The sequence below is a fragment of the Somniosus microcephalus genome, chromosome 8 (assembly GCF_052327205.1).
Source record: "Somniosus microcephalus isolate GS21.2 chromosome 8, FLI_Smic_1.0, whole genome shotgun sequence".
Lineage (NCBI taxonomy): Eukaryota > Metazoa > Chordata > Chondrichthyes > Squaliformes > Somniosidae > Somniosus > Somniosus microcephalus.
Window position 1 is genome coordinate 82,005,425 of NC_140994.1, and position 18,637 is coordinate 82,024,061.

An 18,637-nucleotide genomic window follows, 5' to 3' on the forward strand; every position below is an offset into this window, starting at 1 on the left:
AGATTATGCTAACTAGATACAAAGTATTTTACTTCGGAAGCCTGTTTACATGTAAATCCTAGTGAAAATTCATTTTTTCCAAGTCAGAGAAGCTACAGAACAATTGCTACTTTTGTGGAATATATATTACTGTATACAGTAAGGATTGTACAATGAAAGTAAGAAAAAAAACTGACTAATCTTTTGAAAAAAGTGTTATGCCACCTTACAATTCTACCACGACACAGTCACAACATTTATTTAATTTTATTGATGCATAAAAAGAAAGGTAATAAGCACAAAGATCAAAGGCTAAAGAAACTGCAACCAAATGAACCAGCCACTTGGTGTCAGCAGCTGACAGCCACAGTAGATTGATGTTAAGTTATGTACCGAAATATAATTACTTTTGGCAAAAATAGGATTGAACACAACTTTAGTACATTACTTTCCCACTGCTCGAAATAATCCAATTGAATCAATCTCTAACACTTCAAAACTTTACTGCTAAATAACACATAGCTTCAGTTTTATTTTTGTACGCTAATATTTGGGGTATACAGTAACTGTGCAGTAATAATGATAACTATAGCAAGATAAAACAGCGTGACTGTAAAGATACATATATAGAGAGAGCAGCAAACTGCTCCTAGTTACTTGTGTGTGTTTAGGTCCATATAGAAGCACATCACCTCTTTCATGGATTAGTTACTAAGCCCTTCTAATTATATAAGTTTCCTAAAAACTAAATTATTTCTTTGACTCTACTTTGGTTACAACAAAGGTATATAGCCAACACCGGTACAAAAATAATTAAATATTTTATTTTGAATTAAAACGCAACCGTGGCAATTCTTTTCACAACAAAAGAAATGTCACTGTTGACAGTTAATCTATATTAAAAGTATTTTAAACCAATCTATAGGCACCACGCAGGGACCAGTTTGTTACAGCAAGCATTTGTGATTTTTGGACAAGAGGGTTGTGCTTCAAACGCAACAATGATTGTTTAAATACACATGGCAGATTATCCCAAGACAAATCAGCCATTTTTACAGTAAACAGAGTTAAGACAAATACGTTTGTGGGTTTTTAATCTACCTAATAATGCACAGGATGCTCTGGCCGATTACTAGAGTTGGTTTCTCACGGAGGTTTTAGGCAACAGCAGAATGGTGCCAGAAGCACCACCTGCGTTTCGAGTGATGCTTGTGAAGAGCAACCTCATCCTTCTCGCGTTCCCTTTTCACTCGCTGGTAATGGTCCTCTTCTTTAAGGTACCACACAGGTGGCCAACGGTGCTTTTCAAAATACTCTTGGTTTTCTGGTAATTTAAACGGTAGAGTTACAAATCTGAACTATCGCTCTGCAAATTTACCATTCCCCCATGTTCTAGAATACTCCAATCAATTTAAAAGATTGAAAAAAACACAAGTTTTTAAAAGTCAAGCTGCTGAGAAAGCAAATAAGAACAACTTTAAATAGTGCAAATATTTACAGCTTTGGTACACAAAAATTGCTGTCAGTCTAAATAATCTAGGTTGAACACTTAAAAAAAAAAGCCTGTGTAGCAATAAACTTTGATGAAAATGGAATACAATTAGGTTGTTTCAGTGCTACAAACTACAGTCTACTGTTAATTCAGTCATTTCTTACTCAAAAAAATGAATTATCCAGTAGTACAAATTAAGCAAGTTTAATGAATTAGCGCAGGAGACTTTTTTTTTGTTGCATAATTTCAATCCAAAATAGCAGATAATTCGAATGACGAGGATTAGACCATATCTGCTGTTGGCCCACTGGTGAAGGAGGCAGTTGACTTCTGCAGTTGAATTTACAGAAAACAATTAAATCCAGTTGAACAATGCGACAAGTCTATAGTGTACATTAGATTGTTGATATTACACACATCGACCAACAAGAGAGAAATCATCTCCAGGGTAACCATTCAGAGATGCATAAAATGATCCTTTGCAGGTGCCCCAGGCACCTTCAGCTTCCATACAATTAAAACTTTCAGTCAAATAAACATGAGCCCAGTATAGAAAGATACAGCTGCCAGCTTTTCCAAAAGTATCTCTTCTACTTACTGTTTAACTGTAAAGGCATGTGAATAATAAAAGGTCACTCGTGCTATTGTACCGCCAGGTTCGAAGGTCATTAAATACATTAAGGTAGTACTTGTCCACTGGATTTTACAGGGAAGTTGTGGCTTTGTGCAGAAATTCTGAAACATTTATCAGCTGTTTGCTATTAGTCATGATGTGTACTATTTCAAATACACTAAAGATATTATTACCTATTTAACAGAAATCCTCCCCTCCTCTTATTCTGTGAGCCATCCCTTAGCCGAGGCAGCAAGCAGCATACTGGCTTTGAACCCTCTGCCAGAGTTGCTCGAGCCCAATGCTACAAGGTGCTAGCGAGAGGCCCAGAATAACTTACTCACCACAGCACACATGTCTGCAACAGTAATTGAGGGGTCGGGAACTGGTTCCAGAGGGAGTGAAGGGGGCAGGGTATGGGTATCATGGAGATGAGTCTGATGGATTGGGGCGAGAGAATAGCTGTGGAATATCCTGCACTCCATGACTACTGTGCCGGCGGGTAATTCTTCAAGCTCTGATGCCCACATTTTCTGTGAATGTTTCATGTACATCAAGATACTGGGAAGTGGAATAAACATCCAATTTCAGGCATCCCATATGTGCGCTGAACACTCCTAGGTAAGGTACAGCACATACTAGATGCAGTCACGTTCCCCTCGACTCTGGTCCAACATTGTGCCAACCGAACCTCAGAAGTGCTGCAATGAGCTTAGATTATCGTCCATGCTGTAACAATCCGACATCAGCCATCGTCTTGGCTCTCAGAGAATTTTGGGTTTATATTGTCACGCAAGAGTCTTATGATCAGCAGAAAGAGATTTTTTTATTCCATCAGTCTGGGTTGGATTCAAATACAGGCCTCCGAGGTAGAAGAAGGGAATGCTAATCCACTGCATTACTTTATCTCCGAGATGTAATAATGATATATAAGTAAATCAGCGTAAATATTCAGTTTCTTACCAGGCGATATTGCCTTTATCTCTTTCCTGAACTTGCAGCAAACACTGTTGTAGCTCGTACAGATGTGATGCAAACACCAAGCGGCCAGTTGATGTGCATTATGAAACTGCAAGTATAGGGGGTGGAGAAAGAGTGTTTTTTTTTTTAGATCTGCTATAATATGTTTAATATATAGGATACCTATATAATAGTGCTTCATTATGTCACAAATGAATTACAGGAGCTTTCCCATGAATGATGGTCATCCCTCAGTTGCTGAATATGTGGAACTAGAGTAGTGAGCAGCACCAGTAAGACCACAATCTGTAAATGTTAGCGAGCTGGCTAGAAATTGAAACTAACTCCATGACAACTTATTTAACTATTTGCTTTGTGGCAATTAAAGGGCAGAGAAAGTCTCTATTACCACAGAGCCAATCTTAAATCTTTACATTTCATTTAAACTGTAATTTATATTTTACTTCACCAGTTGTTTCATTCAACTTAGATTGAACTATATAGCAGTCTCACTGATAGACTATTTTTTTTAATGGCAACATCTGCAGCAGCTGGAAGAGTTGACAGGCCAATAGGAAAAAGCCCTAGTCCACTCAGCTGACATCATTATGTGCAGGGGTGGGGGGTGGTTAGAGCAATAATTTCCAGATCATACATGTGGTTAAAAAAATTAGAGTGTGCAGACATGTCTAATTACTTAAGAACATGTACATGATGCAGTGTAGTAAAACAAACACTGTATCTGCAATGCCATTCTCGACAAAACCAAGGCAACACAGGTCAATTGTATCTAGAGCAAAATCATTCCAAATATTTTTTTGAGAAACGGGGTTAATGTGTTATTCTAAAATAAGCTTACCATTTACATGACAGAAAAATGCCACGTAAAATAAGGTATAAGGAAATAGTTTAACTGCCAAGGAATATAACGGCCGCAGGATAAACATGAATTATGTCTTTCTACAGTTACCACTCGTTACAGAACCTGTTCTACAACACATTTCAAAGCACAGCTGCACAATAAACAGGACACTGTACCACTGCCAATGTACAATGCGGGTTCTTTCACTTGTGGAAAACTGCTATTGTTCTTCCACTTGCTCTGACTGCTGTTAAAAGATCGTAGCCCTGAAAACTCCCGGTCAGTCATCTCGCCGTCTGATGCGTGGCAGGGCAGGGCAGGGCAGGGCTTCCACCCGGCAGTGTTGGTGGTGCCCCCAAATCCCAAGGATAGGGACATTAACATAAAAGGGGTAGGCGCCCTTGCAATTTACTGTGCTTCTTGGGTGTCTGCCTCATTGGGGGGGGGGGGGGGGGTGGTGGGGGGGGGGAAAAGGGAGGAGATGGATAATCCTATGGCACCTTGCCACTCTGTCAGATGGGGGCAGGCATGGCTTTCATCTAAGCCTTAAAAACTCCTCAGGTATTCTGTTTTCACTTGCTCATGGCAATCGATCGCTCAGAGACTGTGCCATTGCAAAATTACATTGTGGGCCCAACGTACACCTCATGCACGGCAAGTACACCTGCATGTACACTGGACGCAGGATTGGAGGATTTCTGCTGGATGATACCATTCCTGCCAGTCCTGCTTCTTCCAGTAACGTTGGGACCAGGAGGGCGGGGAACGAGGGTGGGTAGAGTGATGGGCCTGCCCCTTTCCCACCCATTGTAATTTTGCATCATTCTGGATGGAATAGGCATGTGCCCCAGATTCTTGCCCCCCCCCCTCCACACCCCCGCAGAGATTTTGAGGTGAAAAATCAAAGGAAATTTGGGGCTCGTAAGTCACTCATGTCTCTGGTGCTTATGAGTTTGGTTTTTTACACACTTAATGTAATTGTTGCAACACACTGGCCCCGACGGTCTGCAGGGTTCCCCTAGCAAGAGACTGCAGAATCCCGGAAGAATTTCAAGACCGCTATCACTAAAGAAACATGCAACTATTAAAGGGAAAGGTCTTGCATTTATATACCGCTCTTCTTCGAAATAGTACTGTGGGATCTTTTACATCTAGAGGGCAAAGGGGGCCTCGATTTAACGTCTCATCTGAAAGACGGCACCTCCAACAGTGCAGCACTCCCTCAGTATTGCAGTGCCCTCTTAATTCCACATAGTAATACACCCATTGTCAATAAATCCCATGTAGTGTTCTTCTTCATTTTGCCATCTAATTGTATTATTAAGAAACAGGCCAGGGAAGGATTGTTAAAGTTAGACTTGTATCATAAATGGTTTCATACTGGTTTACATACCAATTCAGGAGGCATTTTAATGCCAGCTGTCAGCCTAAAGCTTATTAATGTATATCATTATGGAAATGACCTACTTGGGCAAGTTCCAGGTACGTCAACACTTCTCCATCAATATCAACACCTTCTTTTACTGCTTTCAACAACTCCTGCACAGCATATTGTTCTGTAAAGGAGCAATGTACACAATTACATAACAAGGAAATGGAAAACAAACACAAAATTACTCATAAATTAGGATTAAATACAAAATATATCTGAATTCCTTTCATCAGAATAATCTGCAATGCTCCCATCTGGCACATGATATTAAGGAAGTCATTTGTTTATAAAATGTTCTGAAATCCCTCGGGACAAACAGTGATGAAGTAAGACCAAATCGAAGCTGGCCTTATCGGCACCACCACCAAAGCATTGAGCTTTCCAAATTACTGACACATGATTACAGGCATGTGACTTCAGTCATGTCTGGTGAAAAGGTTGTAATTTTGTAACTTTCTAAAATGAAATATTTAATACATAATTGGAATTAACATTCACTGGGGGTAATTTTGGATTTGGACGATTCTGTAAAATGGGCGCTATCAGATCATTTCCATTAACTTCAAAATTCAACATCAAATTTACCCCCACTGCTTTTCAATGTTCTGATGACTCAGAAAAGGGGGGCCACTATATCATGTAAATTCAGCTTAGTGGCAAAATCTGCTCCCACCTATCATGGGGCAAAAACTGTGCCCCAAGTGCCTGGGAATCACAAAAGCATTAGTGAATAAGGAGGCCACCTACTCCTTAGAAAACAAGAGTCTAAATGGGGTAGAGGTGCAAAGGGATTTAGGGTTACATATTCACAAATCATTAAAAGTAGCAACACAGGTTAACACAGCCATAAAACATGCAAATAAAGCACTGGGGTTCATTTCTAGAGGAACAGAATTCAAAAGCAGCGAAATTATGTTATACTTGTGTGGGATCTTGGTTAGGTCATACTTAAAGTACTGTGCACAATTCTGGTCTCCAGATTATAAAAAAGGATATAGAGGCATTGGAGAAAGTGCAAAGAAGATCTATATGGATGATACCAGGAAAGACTGATCAGGCTGGGGCTCTTTCTCGAGAAAAGAGAAGACTGAGAGGTGACCTGATGCAGGTCTTTAAAATTATGAAGGAGTTGATAGGGTAGATGTAGAGAAGATGATTCTACTTGTGGAGAGCCCAAAACTAGGGGCCATAAATATAAGATAGTCACCAATAAATCCAAAAAAGAACTCAGGAGAAACTTCTTTACTCAGAGCGTGGTTAGAATGTGGAACTCGCTACTACAAGGAGTAGTTGAGGTGAACAGCATAGATGCATTTAAGGAGAAGCTACATAAGTATACGAGGGAGAAAGGAATAGAAGGACTTGCTGGCACGGTTAGATGAAATAAAGTGGGAGAAGGCTCGTGTGGAGCATAAACACCAAATGGCCTGTTTCTGTGTTGCAAATTCGACGTAATTCAGAAGCATAACTCAAAGTGTCCACTGGCCGATGCTTTAGAGTTAAGGTTGGTGAATTAGAGGTTATCCTGTTGCAAGCGGGGGTGTTAGGGTGGGGTGGGACACACCAGGCCACTGAAAGAATCTGGAAAGACACAGTAATAAAGTGTTTTATTCACCAAAGAACCACTCTCCTGTGTTACACTTTACAGATGGAAAAAGCTAAACCTAGACCCCTGTTGTGATGCATTAACAATTGGTCACACAGCCAGAGCAATATCATTTCTTTAAATTTCTGAGATTTTTTTTGCAATATTTTACTAAACAACACAGGGTGCTACTTAATTTTCTTTTGGAAAACTAGTGGTAAAATATTTGTTTTTCTAGTCAGGATTTATTCTTGCCTGATGCGCTACACGGCCTCATGTCCTTTCTTCAACACTTACCTGTCAGAGCCACAAAACGTGGAAGGCACAGCCTGTTTGCCAGGACAATCAGCTCAATTGGATCAAGCTTTGAATTCAATGAGAATTGGCTGGTGTACAGGTACTCCAGAACTGCTTGCATGCAAGCCTTGCTCGTGGTAGGGAAGTAGACCTGTAGGTAAAGACAAAGTACTATTATATGACCAGAACTTGTTCTCAATTGCTGTATAATATATTCATGGTTAATAAAAAGTGTGTTATTAAATATTAATATAAAATTGCATACATGAAATTGTGCCCAAAATGTGAATTAAAATCACTTTAATCTAAATTTGGATGGTCATGACAAGAGACCATCATCAATCTATTCTGCTCCATGAAACATTTAGTACTCCTACTTTATTACATTCACCAACTTGGTATCATTTGATAATTACATTTTTATTTTATTAATGTTTACAAACAATTGTAAGAAAAAGGAAGATAGGAACTGACATTCATCATTTGGGAGCATAGATCTCATATGCAGACAGTGGAGACAGTTCCCATTCATATGGTTGTGATGATGGAGAACTACACGTATCTGCAACATTTTGCAGTAAGTTTCTCATGGCATGCAGAACACCCCAGAGAGTGACAGTCCAGGAGACTGTTGTGGCAATCACAGGAAGAGATTCCAAGGACATTGGTGGCTCCTGCAGCTACCACTGCTTCAACAGCTGTTTTGAGGGTCAGCTGAACACAATGCTTTCACAGAGCTTCCAGGACTTCATTGAGTGTATTCAGTCTGTAATGACACCAACTTGCAGTGCATCTAAGTTGGTGTCTTGGGACGTTTTACTATGTTAAAGACGCTATATAAATGCAAGTTGTTGCTGTTGTGCCCTTGAATTATTGGAACCTTTTTGTTGAATTTTGTTCTGGAAAGTAAAGCACATAGACTTTGGAGCCACTTCTGTGGATGCTTACTGCTTAGTGGGCTTGGCTGATAACATGTGGAGACAGGGTATAGTAACTCTCCGTGTCCTAACCCACACCAAGTCCCGTTCACCCATCACCCCTGTGCTCGCTGACCTACAATGGCTCCCAGTTGAGCAACGCCTCGATTTCAAAATTCTCATCCTTGTTTTCAAATCCCTCCATGGCTTCGCCCCACCCTATCTCTGTAAACTCCTCCAGCCCCACAAATCCCACCACCCGTCCCCCACACAGCTCCCCCTCCCCCCACCCCCGAGACAACTGTGCTACTCTAATTCTGCCCTCTTGAGCATCCCTGATTATAAATCGCTCAACCATTGGTGGCCGTGCCTTCAGTTGCCTAGGCTCTAAGCTCTGAAGTTCCCTCCCTAAATCTCTCCGCCTCACTATCTCTCTTTCCTCCTTTAAGTTGCTCCTTAAAACCTACCTCTTTGGTCATCTGCCCGAATTTCTACTTACGTGGCTCGGTGTCAAATTTTTGTCTTATAATACTCCTGTGAAGCGCCTTGGGATGTTTTACTATGTTAAAGGCGCTATATAAGTACAAGTTGTTGTTGTTGCTGAATGCATGTCTTTGTGAGGCAGTTGTGAATGAGGCGAGGGGAACGACAGGAGGGGAATTTTTTTTTTTTTTTCCTCAAATTAAAGTCCTCAGTTATAAGTTGCTGCCTTCTTTGTCTGGCTGCAGGAGGAGGGCTCTCCTATTCCACCTCCTCTCCTTCCTGTGCCCCCTCCTCCTGACTGGAGGGCCCTCTCCAATCTTCTTCATCATTGTCATCTCCTTCAGCTTCAGGAAGTAGCAACCCTTTCTGTCATGTGATATTATGCGGATGCAGCAAGCCACAATGACTCTGGCTGGGCTGTACCGCAGGACTACCCCAGATTTATGAGACTTCAGAATGCCTATAGTCAGCTCCACTGAAGTTCATATAATCCCAAGGGCCTCAATGCATTTATTGGAGTCTTACTGGAGTCATAAGCCATGACTGCAGGGTAAACTCTGATCACCAATGAACCATTTCGATACACGGTTCTGAGTTATGAGGACTGATATGATGGAAGTATCCTGATAGCTTCCAGTGTAGTGCGGATTAACATATATGACAAGGTTATTGGAATCACATACTCCCTGGAGATCTATCGAATGAAAGCTTTACCTGTTAATGAAACTGAAGGGGTTGTCGTACGAGGCTTTCAAGGCTACACATGCTCCGTCAATTGCTCCTTGCATCTGTGGGAACCCTGCCAATCTACTGAAGTGGACTTCTCACTATATTGTTTCCCAAGTTCCACAGACAAGGTAATAAACCACAAGGCCCGCCTGAATCGGGCAGTGACCTTCTTTATAGAAGGGTACGCTGGTGCCTGACTAATGTGACAAAAGTCACCTGAGGCTGCCTGGAAGGATTCAGTGCTAAAAAAAAAATCAAGGCAGTGGTCACTTTCTGTGCTACAGACCATGTTGTTCTCCGGCTAGAAGTGGGCTGCAGGTATTCAGCCAGCAGCTGACAATAGCTCCAGGGGAAGTGAAGCCTTCTGAGACACAAACCTATAAGGCCGTCTAGGTCTGTAAACCCTGAGGAGAAGGTATTGACGTGTAGGAAACAAAACTCTTCTGTGTTGTCTCTTTCTGGAAGCCTCCAATCTAGACACTTCCACATCCTCCTCATCTTCCTCTTCAAAGTGCAGGAACAGAGGGATTCCCATCTGGAAATCCATTTCCCCAGCTCAGGAAGTTACTTTCTCAAGTACTCATTATAACCGGTCAGGAGAGGTCGTCAGAGGAGCTCTAGAGCAAGAATCACCAAAAGAAATCACTGAGTAAGCAGTTTCTGCAGGCTCCAGTCAGGAAATCCTAAATGGCCTCCTCCATGTAATACCCGCCTTGTTGTGCTGCTCACTCAGTGGTGCTGAGGTCGGGTTAAGGGCGATAATTAGGGAAAACTGCATCAAGACCGAAGCCATGTCCACCTACACCCATTTACATTGGGGGGGGGGGACGGGGGGCAATCTGAGAGGATGGTACTCCAGACTACCAGGTTTTAATAAGGAGAATTTTGGTGCAATTTGTTTGAAGTAGTAAGTTCATACTGCCCTATTTTACTTGTTTTAGCACCCCAACACCGTCTGAAAACAGACAGGAAAACAATTAGGCCAAATCCAGCCGAGTATCGGGAAATACTCAGCTGTAAGGGCACCACGGCCGAGCCAGGTCCCATCTTCACCTGATGTCTGCATACTTAAACGCCGACAGAAGGGGGTCACTGTGTAACAATCAGGAAAGGGATTCCTGGTCCTCCCCACCACAGAGGCACAAAGGCTAATTGTAGGCATGCCCATCACTGCCCCAGCGGAGATCAGCTAACTCAGAGCAGACCAACGCCTTCCTGATCTATATGGCTCAGGTGCTCACTGTATTAACCAGGCGAGCCATGAGACAAGTCATAGACATTACATTTTCAATCTTTTACATAATTTACAATATAATTCATAACTATCTAATATCTTTTCTCTAAGAATATGAAGCTACCAACCTTTTTGTTTGAACTCTCCAGGAAAGACCCTCCAAACATAGCTGCCATCCACTCACAGCTAGAAATCAACAAAGACTTGTGGCCATTAATACTCCCATCTTCTAATTTAAGCGTTACATCTGCCATTGAAAAGTAGAAAAAAAATGTTTCTGACATCGTAACTGTAAAAATCTAAATGTAAAACAGCGCTGTAACCACATACTAATTACTTTCTTCTAAGCATTAGTGACAGGAGATAATTGAATTCTGCATCTGGTACATGCTATAAATACTTCAGATTGTTAGTCCGCAGACAACATGGCACCAAGAATAAAATTATTTAAACCAATTACCCACTCAACATTCCAACCATTACCATGACTGTTATCTGATACTATGCTTAATACGTGAGAAATGCCGTTTTACATATACACAGGTGTTCTGATAACTGAACAGTTTATTTTGCGAAAGGTCAACATGATTTCATCTGGTTTGTTCAGTTTCTGCTAATATTTTGTTGGATCCAAATAAAGTCATACGCTGCTCACATCCTCTTATCAAAAGCAAGAGGCTTTGCACAGGAGACAAATATGTCAAACCAATTGCTACAAACCTCTGGGAGCATTTACAATATAGCCGCAGTGTTGGTGCCAAGCAGAGTCAGAGTCATAACGGCACAGAAGGAGGCCATTCGGCCCATCGAGTCCGTGCCGGCTCTCTGTAGAGTAATCCAGTCAGTCCCACTCCCCCGCTCTATCCCTGTAGCCCTGCAAGTTTATTTCCCAAGCAGTTTTCTCTGCATTGAAGCTGTAGTTAAGATCTGGAGACAAGGCCTGATCTTACACCAGAATGAAGCAGAGCGAGACTGGAGGAGGGAGTGTTGCTCCACTTCACTTTGGTGTCAATTCAAAACTACTGTGTAGCAACACCAAGCTTGGAGTGTGAATGCACTGTCTGATAGCACAATTCTTATGGGAAATCACATGGAAAACAGGCCAAGGAATAGCAAGAACAAAAATCTTGTGTGATGTACAAGGAGAAACAAATGAAAGCTTCATATATTCTGTTACTGGCTAAGAGTGAAACAATGAAGTTGGCATTGGCGCTCTTTAACCTTTCCAATGTTAGTCACGGCATCTTGTTGTACCTCACTGCACAGAGCCCCTGTTTATGCAGGAGGTTAAGAATTAGAATACCTAAATGCAAATGTAGCTGGCTAAATTTCAAATCACATTAGATTTTTCAAAAGCTGATTCTCTTTCAAATCAAACTGTATGGTTTCTTGCTGCGTGTTTGCGATTACCAGAGTTATTTATTATTAACAGTTAATGTAGTCACGTTAAAGTTGTTATATGCACTGAAAAAAAATGATTTGAATTAACTGATTTTAAATTGGCAGGAATAGACTATGAATTAAAAAAGGATTGTTACAAGAAAATGTGCAGTGAAATTAGAAGTTGAAAAACTTACCAGAAAATGTTCCCTTCGCTAAGCATTCCTTTATTCGGTTTGCTTTCCTGACATAAAATGCTTTTGTGATCTCCTGATTCATAAAGGCTTCTTTATTTTGAATATTTTCAACCATCATACGCAAGTCAAAAACTTCCAAAATTTCTGCTATTTGTGCAATTCTCATCAGATCTTTCTCATTTTCATCCAGCTCTCCTGTGTAGAGAAATCGTAATACAGCTTCAAAAGGCCCTGGCTGGATTGAATGGTCCATTCTAACCACTGTCATAAGACCCGTCCTCTTTGTTACGGGGTTCTCCAGGACTTCTTCGTGAATATAATTAAAGGCCTTGCTCCATGAAGACAGCGGTCTTCCTGCCAGTGTTCCTTTTACTGCTGAGGATTCATCCTCGTGCATGTTCATTTTCAAAATGCCATCACTCTTGGATGTTTTTAGAGTGCAATGCGTTGAACTAATGCTGATCTCACTGCTGTCATCATCTGTGTTGAGGCTCAAAGTTCTCATCAAATGGTCTCTGCCAAGTTTTGCCGGTTTCTCATTTTTCCCACCATGTGTCTGAGATTCAGCAGTTAGATCCAACAAAAACAGGTCATAAAATTTTGATGATGAGGTAGCCAGGTATACCTTGTGAGCATAGATTTTAACCTGGTTCTGAAGTACAAACATAACATCAGTACACAGTGGATTGTCGAGCAGATGGCTAGGGCTAAAAGCACTCACAGGACTATCTGGAACTTTCATTACTGGAGGCGGTGGTTTAGGTGGTAGGAATGGTGCCTGGAGTAAAGGCTTCTGCACCTTCTTTAAATGAGATTTCCAGAACTGAAGGTGTCGCCTCGAAATCAGTGCACCTCTGACGGCATTATCAAATACATCCTTGATGCCAAACTGATCAAACACGCTTGTTTCGTAATACGGGATCCCAAGTTCTTTGGCTACCTCTCGGCCCTTTTCAGGAGGTAAAATGTCATTGGGTCTTATTGGTCTAGGGTATAAATACAACAAAGTAAACTATTTGAAATATAGTACATTTGTCAACGTAACAGTGACTGCACTGTAATTTGTGTGAGGTGCTTGAGACATTTCTGATATAATAAGTGGCTGTGTAAATTGAAAGTCTTTCTTTTCTTTACAATGACCCAAACTTACTGATAATAGTGGATACCTACTTCATCAATGGAAGCTAAGTGAATCTCAAATCCATTGGAAAGCCGCTTCAGTGTGCCAGAGTTATAAAGGTGTCAAACGAGTTATCGATCCTCTAAAAAATATACGTCTTTGTTAGGAAGTCATTCTGCATTGGTGGTCACTGGCAGACTGCCTGTGCCATAATGGTGTATTATTCTCTAGCACTGACAACAAACTCCATAGAACTAATATAAACAGAGAATACGTTTACAGTCAGAACTGTGCCTGGATCAGCCAAAATCTGTTCTGAAATGTGAATAATAATAGTCCCAGTGCCATTCCCACACTGTTGTGTCACCACTAAGAAGTGGTTTAATCTGGTTTTGTCTTGTGCTGTGTACACTACGGTGCCAGCAGAATACTAACGGAAGAGCCCAGAATTAACTTTGTGCTTGCAGGAGACCACAGTGGAAAAAGGTATCAACCAATAGAAGACTCAGATTTTTAAAAAAAATCTGTTTCTACCAGGCATGAAATTGGAAATTGGGCAGAGAATTAGATTTTGGCTGACAGTCCAACCATGTTAAATTGGATGAAAAAACATTTCTTATGGTCACAAAATCTAACAATTTAGCTAATTATTGGGGGGTTCAATTCAATTTCAACAAGAATCAGTGCAACTGGGCATCATGTATGGAATTTAGATCAAGTCAGAATATATGTAAAAATGATATTGCCTGCAAAGCAGAATTACATACAAATTACAACACAGAAACAGGCCATTCGGCCCAACCAGTCCTTGTTGGTGTTTATCCTCTACACAAGCAGTGGTCCTAATCCCATGTGCTTGCCCGTGTTCCCATTCCTGTTTATCTCCCTTTCTTTCAATCATCTATTGAACCTATGCTCATGGCCTCTGCTTCAATCACCATCTCTGGTCGTGCGTATCACAGCCTCACAACCCTGTGTTAAAAAAAAGTTTCTCCTCTCTCAATGGAATGGAAAAGTGTTTATGTTCTCTGGAATACAATGCTACATTTGTAATATAATGCATTGTACATTTTTACAGTGGTAAAGCCGCAAGTCTGGTCTCCATTGTTGAATGATACAATGTTATAACAAACTATGTGGGTGTGGCGGAGCCATTAAGGGACTCCGATCAAATGTATATAATTCCCTTTAACAATATGTTAACTACAGCCTGAGTCTGTATCTTTGTATATACTGTTTGCATGTATAGAGCGCGGTCCCTTTAAGAGCGCGGGCAAACGCGATGACGTCACGCTGTTCATCACGTGATCCCCCATCGGCGGGAAAAACGTGATGACGTTATGACGCCAGCCACGGGACCGCCCAAGCAGTCCTCATGGAGCCTCCGAACTGACTAGACCTGTATTCGTAGTTCTCATGCATTGGTTTGTTAAACTCAGTTTGTTTTATATTAAACATCGTTTATTGATCGCCTGAATCGACCTCAGTCTCTTGATAGGAACTAGACATTCCTACATTGGTGACCCCGACTTTTGCAAACGATTTTCGCAGAAGGAACGAAGCATGGAAACAAACGCCATTGCGTTGAAGCTACCGCAATTCTGGGAGCAACAAGCGACCTCGTGGTTCGTCCAGGTCGAAGCCCAGTTTGCACTTCGGAACATTGTTGCGGATCAGACCCGTTACTTTTACGTGGTCTCCGCACTCGACAGCTCCACCGCCTCGCGGATCGTCAGCCTGCTTGAGAACCCCCGGACGACCGCAAGTATGAAACAATCAAGGCACGGTTGTTACAGGTCTTCGGGCTCACGAAGTCGGAGCGTGCCCGCCGACTGCTTGCTATGCCCGGCCTCGGGGACTCCAAGCCGTCTGAGCTCATGAGCCAAATGCTCACGCTCCTTGGCTCCGAACCGGAATGCTTCCTCTTTAGGGAGCTCTTCCTCAGTCAGTTACCGGAGCAAGTAAAAGCTGCCCTGGCCCGGTCTAAAGTCACAGACTGTGCAGCGCTTGCTGCCGAAGCGGACAAGATCTTCGCGGTGACGCAGCAGTACTGTGCTGCCACGAGGCGCCCATCCCCCACAGACGACGCCCCAGCTCCTCAACCTGCGGGGTTGTGCTTCTACCACGCCCGTTTTGGCGCGAAAGCAAGATGTTGCCGCCCTCCCTGCAGCTTCTCGCCCAAAAAAACCCATCAACTCTGGAAAAAGAGGACCGGCTCTAACGGGCGCCCCGCGGCTGCGATGGCAATCGGAAATGCTGGAAAGCTTCTGTTTATCACCGACTCCCTCTCTGGTCGACGTTTCCTATGTGACACCGGGGCGCAATGTAGCATCCTACCCGCGTCAAATCTTGATATACAGGCTGGGAGGCACGGCCTCTGCCTCGAGGCGGCTAATGGCGGGGCTATTCGGACCTTCGGCAGACGGCGGGTCCAGGTGTGTTTCGGCGGCCAGCGGTTTTGCTGGGAATTCATCACGGCCAAGGTCTCGCAAGCCATCCTCGGTGCGGATTTCTTGTGCGCCAACAGCCCCCTGGTTGATGTAAAGCACCGACGTTTAATCAATGCGGCCATGTTCCACTCCATCCCTTGCCTCTCCTGTGCGTTCCCGCCTCCGGATGAGTTCCCTCACCTGCTAGATTTCCCAGACCTGACCAGACCCACCTTCTCCTCCATGGCCACGAAACATGGTGTCGAACATCACATCACCACTACTGGCTCCCCGGTCTACGCACGGGCCCGGCGCCTCGAACCTGGCAAGCTCGCGGCTGCGAAAGCGGAGTTCGCCACGATGGAACGGCTAGGGATTATTCGCCGGTCGAATAGTCCCTGGTCTTTGCCTCTACACATTGTCCCGAAACCTGGCGGCGGATGGCAGCCATGCGGCGACTACAGACACCTAAACGACGCCACTACTCCTGATCGGTACCCGGTCCCTCATATCCAAGATTTTTCTGCCCATTTGGCAGGAAATACCATTTTTTCCAAAATCGACCTTGTCCGTGGCTACCACCAGGTCCCCGTGCACCCGCAAGACGTCCCGAAAACTGCAGTCATCACCCAATTCGGCCTTTTTGAATTTCTGCGGATGCCGTTTGGACTGAAGAACGCTGCACAGGCTTTCCAGCGCCTGATGGACTCCGTACTTCGGGACCTCAAGTTTATATTCGTCTATCTCGACGACATCCTCATCGCCAGTTCCAACAAAGAGGAGGACATCTGCCATTTACGCACCCTCTTTAGACGCCTCAGCCAACACGGCCTGATCATCAACCCGGCCAAGTGCCAGTTTGGCCTGCAACAGATTGATTTCTTGGGCCATCGCATCACATCGGACGGCGCAATTCCTTTGCAAACGAAGGTGGAGGCAGTAACATCTTTTCCACGCCCGCAGACCATCAAGGCCCTGCAGGAGTTCCTCGGGACCACCGTTTTGTGCCTAAGGCAGCTCTGCTCATGCAGCCCCTGTACGAGGCCCTCAAGGGCAAGTCTGGCAAGGATCCGGTACGCTGGACGGTCGACATGGACCGGGTGTTCGTTGACACAAAAAGTGCCCTCGCCAACGCGACCATGCTGGCGCACCTGCTGCCAGGTGCCGCCATCGCCCTCACCACCGACGCGTCAGACTACGCCATCGGTGCAGTGCAGGAACAGTGGGTAAATGGAACGTGGCAACCACTGCCGTTCTTCAGCCGTCAACTACGGCGAAACGAGCGGAAGTACAGTACCTTCGACCGGGGGTTGCTAGCTCTTTTTCTGGCCATCCGCCATTTCCGGTTCTTGCTGGAGGGACGTCCTTTCACTGCTTTTGTAGACCATAAGCCACTAACGTTCGCTATGGCCAAGACTGCCGGACCGTGGTCAGCCCGACAACGTCAGTTGACGTTTATCTCTGAATTCACTACTGATATTCAGCACGTGGCCGGTAAAGACAACCTGGTGGCAGATTGCCACTCCCGCGCGACCGTTCAGGCAGTCCAGCTCGGCATCGACTATGCCCTCATGGCTGCGGATCAAGCCTCGGATCCAGAGGTGCAAGCTTACCGAACCAGCCCCTCTAGCCTCCAAGCGGCCGACGTCAAATTCCACGCCGCAGGCACCACGCTACTTTGTGACGTCTCCATAGGAGATCCTCGCCCTATTGTGCCGGTCACCTGGCGCCGAAAAGTGTTTGACGCCATACACGGGCTGTCACATCCGGGCATGAAGGCCTCGCAAAGGCTGATGTCATCCAAGTTCATTTGGCGGGGCATGCATATGGATGTCCACGACTGGGCCAACACCTGCGTGGTCTGCCAAAAGGCTAAGGTGCAGCGTCACGTCAAAGCTCCATTGGTCACCTTCGCTGTTCCAGAGCGATGGTTCGATCACGTGAATGTGGACCTGGTGGGGCCACTTCCACCTTCTCATGGGTTTACACACATCCTTACGATGGTAGACTGCACCATTAGATGGCCAGAGGCAGTTCCCTTGTCATCCACCACTTCGGCAGACGTAGCCAGGGCATTCATCTCCTCTTGGGTCGCCCGTTTCGGGGTACCGGCGGACCTCTCTTCTGATCGTGGACCGCAATTTTCCTCTGAGCTCTGGAACGCAGTGGCTCAGGGGCTCGGCATCAAGCTCCATCGCACCACAGCCTACCATCCACAGGCGAACGGCCTGTGCGAACGGTTTCACAGGTCGCTCAAAGCCGCAGAGGGCCAGCCTCCAAGGCGCTGGGTGGGTGGACAGGCTACCATGGGTCCTGTTGGGTCTTCGCACAGCACCCAAGGAAGATCTTCGTCGTCCTCGGCAGAGCTCGTCTATGGCCAACCGCTACGCGTACCAGGTGATTTCCTTCCGACTCCAACAGAGCCATGGTCCGCATCCAATCAACTCATCAGCCACCAGGAGGCAGCCAGGTGTTTTGCACCAGTATCAACGTCGCATCATGGCTTTCAGAGCTCCCACGTCCCAGCAGAGCTGAAGAACGTCGAATATGTGTTCATCTGCCACGACGCTCATCGGGATCCGCTCAAAGCCCCTTACACTGGTCCTTTCCGCGTGCTAGAGCCGGGAGACAAAACTTTCTTGGTGGATACCGGAGGTAAACCGGACCACATTTCGGTTGACCAGTTGAAGCCGGCACACTTGGACCTTGACCGCCCGGTCGAGACCGCACAGCCGCCAAAACGTGGCCGACCGCCCACAGTCACCGTGCCAGATCAAGCGCCACCGCCCGCCAGCCTGCCCGCCGTCCAGCAGCTTCCACTCCAACTGTACAGAACTCGCTCTGACAGGCTTGTCAGGCCTCCTCGCCGTTTCACTTTTTCTGTTAAAGACAATTCTGGGGGGGCGCATGTGGCGGAGCCACTAAGGG

At 44.6% G+C, this 18,637-nt stretch overlaps 1 protein-coding gene across 6 annotated transcripts in view; it reads right to left on the reverse strand.

The window, feature by feature from the left end:
* Positions 1 to 231: 231 nt before the first annotated feature.
* The window catches only part of rhobtb1 (Rho related BTB domain containing 1), an 85,974-nt gene continuing 67,568 nt past the window's right edge, over positions 232 to 18,637 (reverse strand). For all 6 annotated transcript variants that reach the window (XM_085994949.1, XM_085994948.1, XM_085994954.1 and 3 more), the window contains 6 exons: positions 12,161 to 13,146; positions 10,712 to 10,830; positions 7,221 to 7,371; positions 5,374 to 5,462; positions 3,048 to 3,153; positions 232 to 1,303 (listed from right to left, as the gene is read on the reverse strand). In XM_085994949.1, coding sequence (XP_085851075.1) covers positions 1,137 to 1,303; positions 3,048 to 3,153; positions 5,374 to 5,462; positions 7,221 to 7,371; positions 10,712 to 10,830; positions 12,161 to 13,146 — 1,618 coding nt within the window. In that variant the 3' untranslated portion in view covers positions 232 to 1,136. The remainder of the gene's footprint in view (positions 1,304 to 3,047; positions 3,154 to 5,373; positions 5,463 to 7,220; positions 7,372 to 10,711; positions 10,831 to 12,160; positions 13,147 to 18,637) is intronic.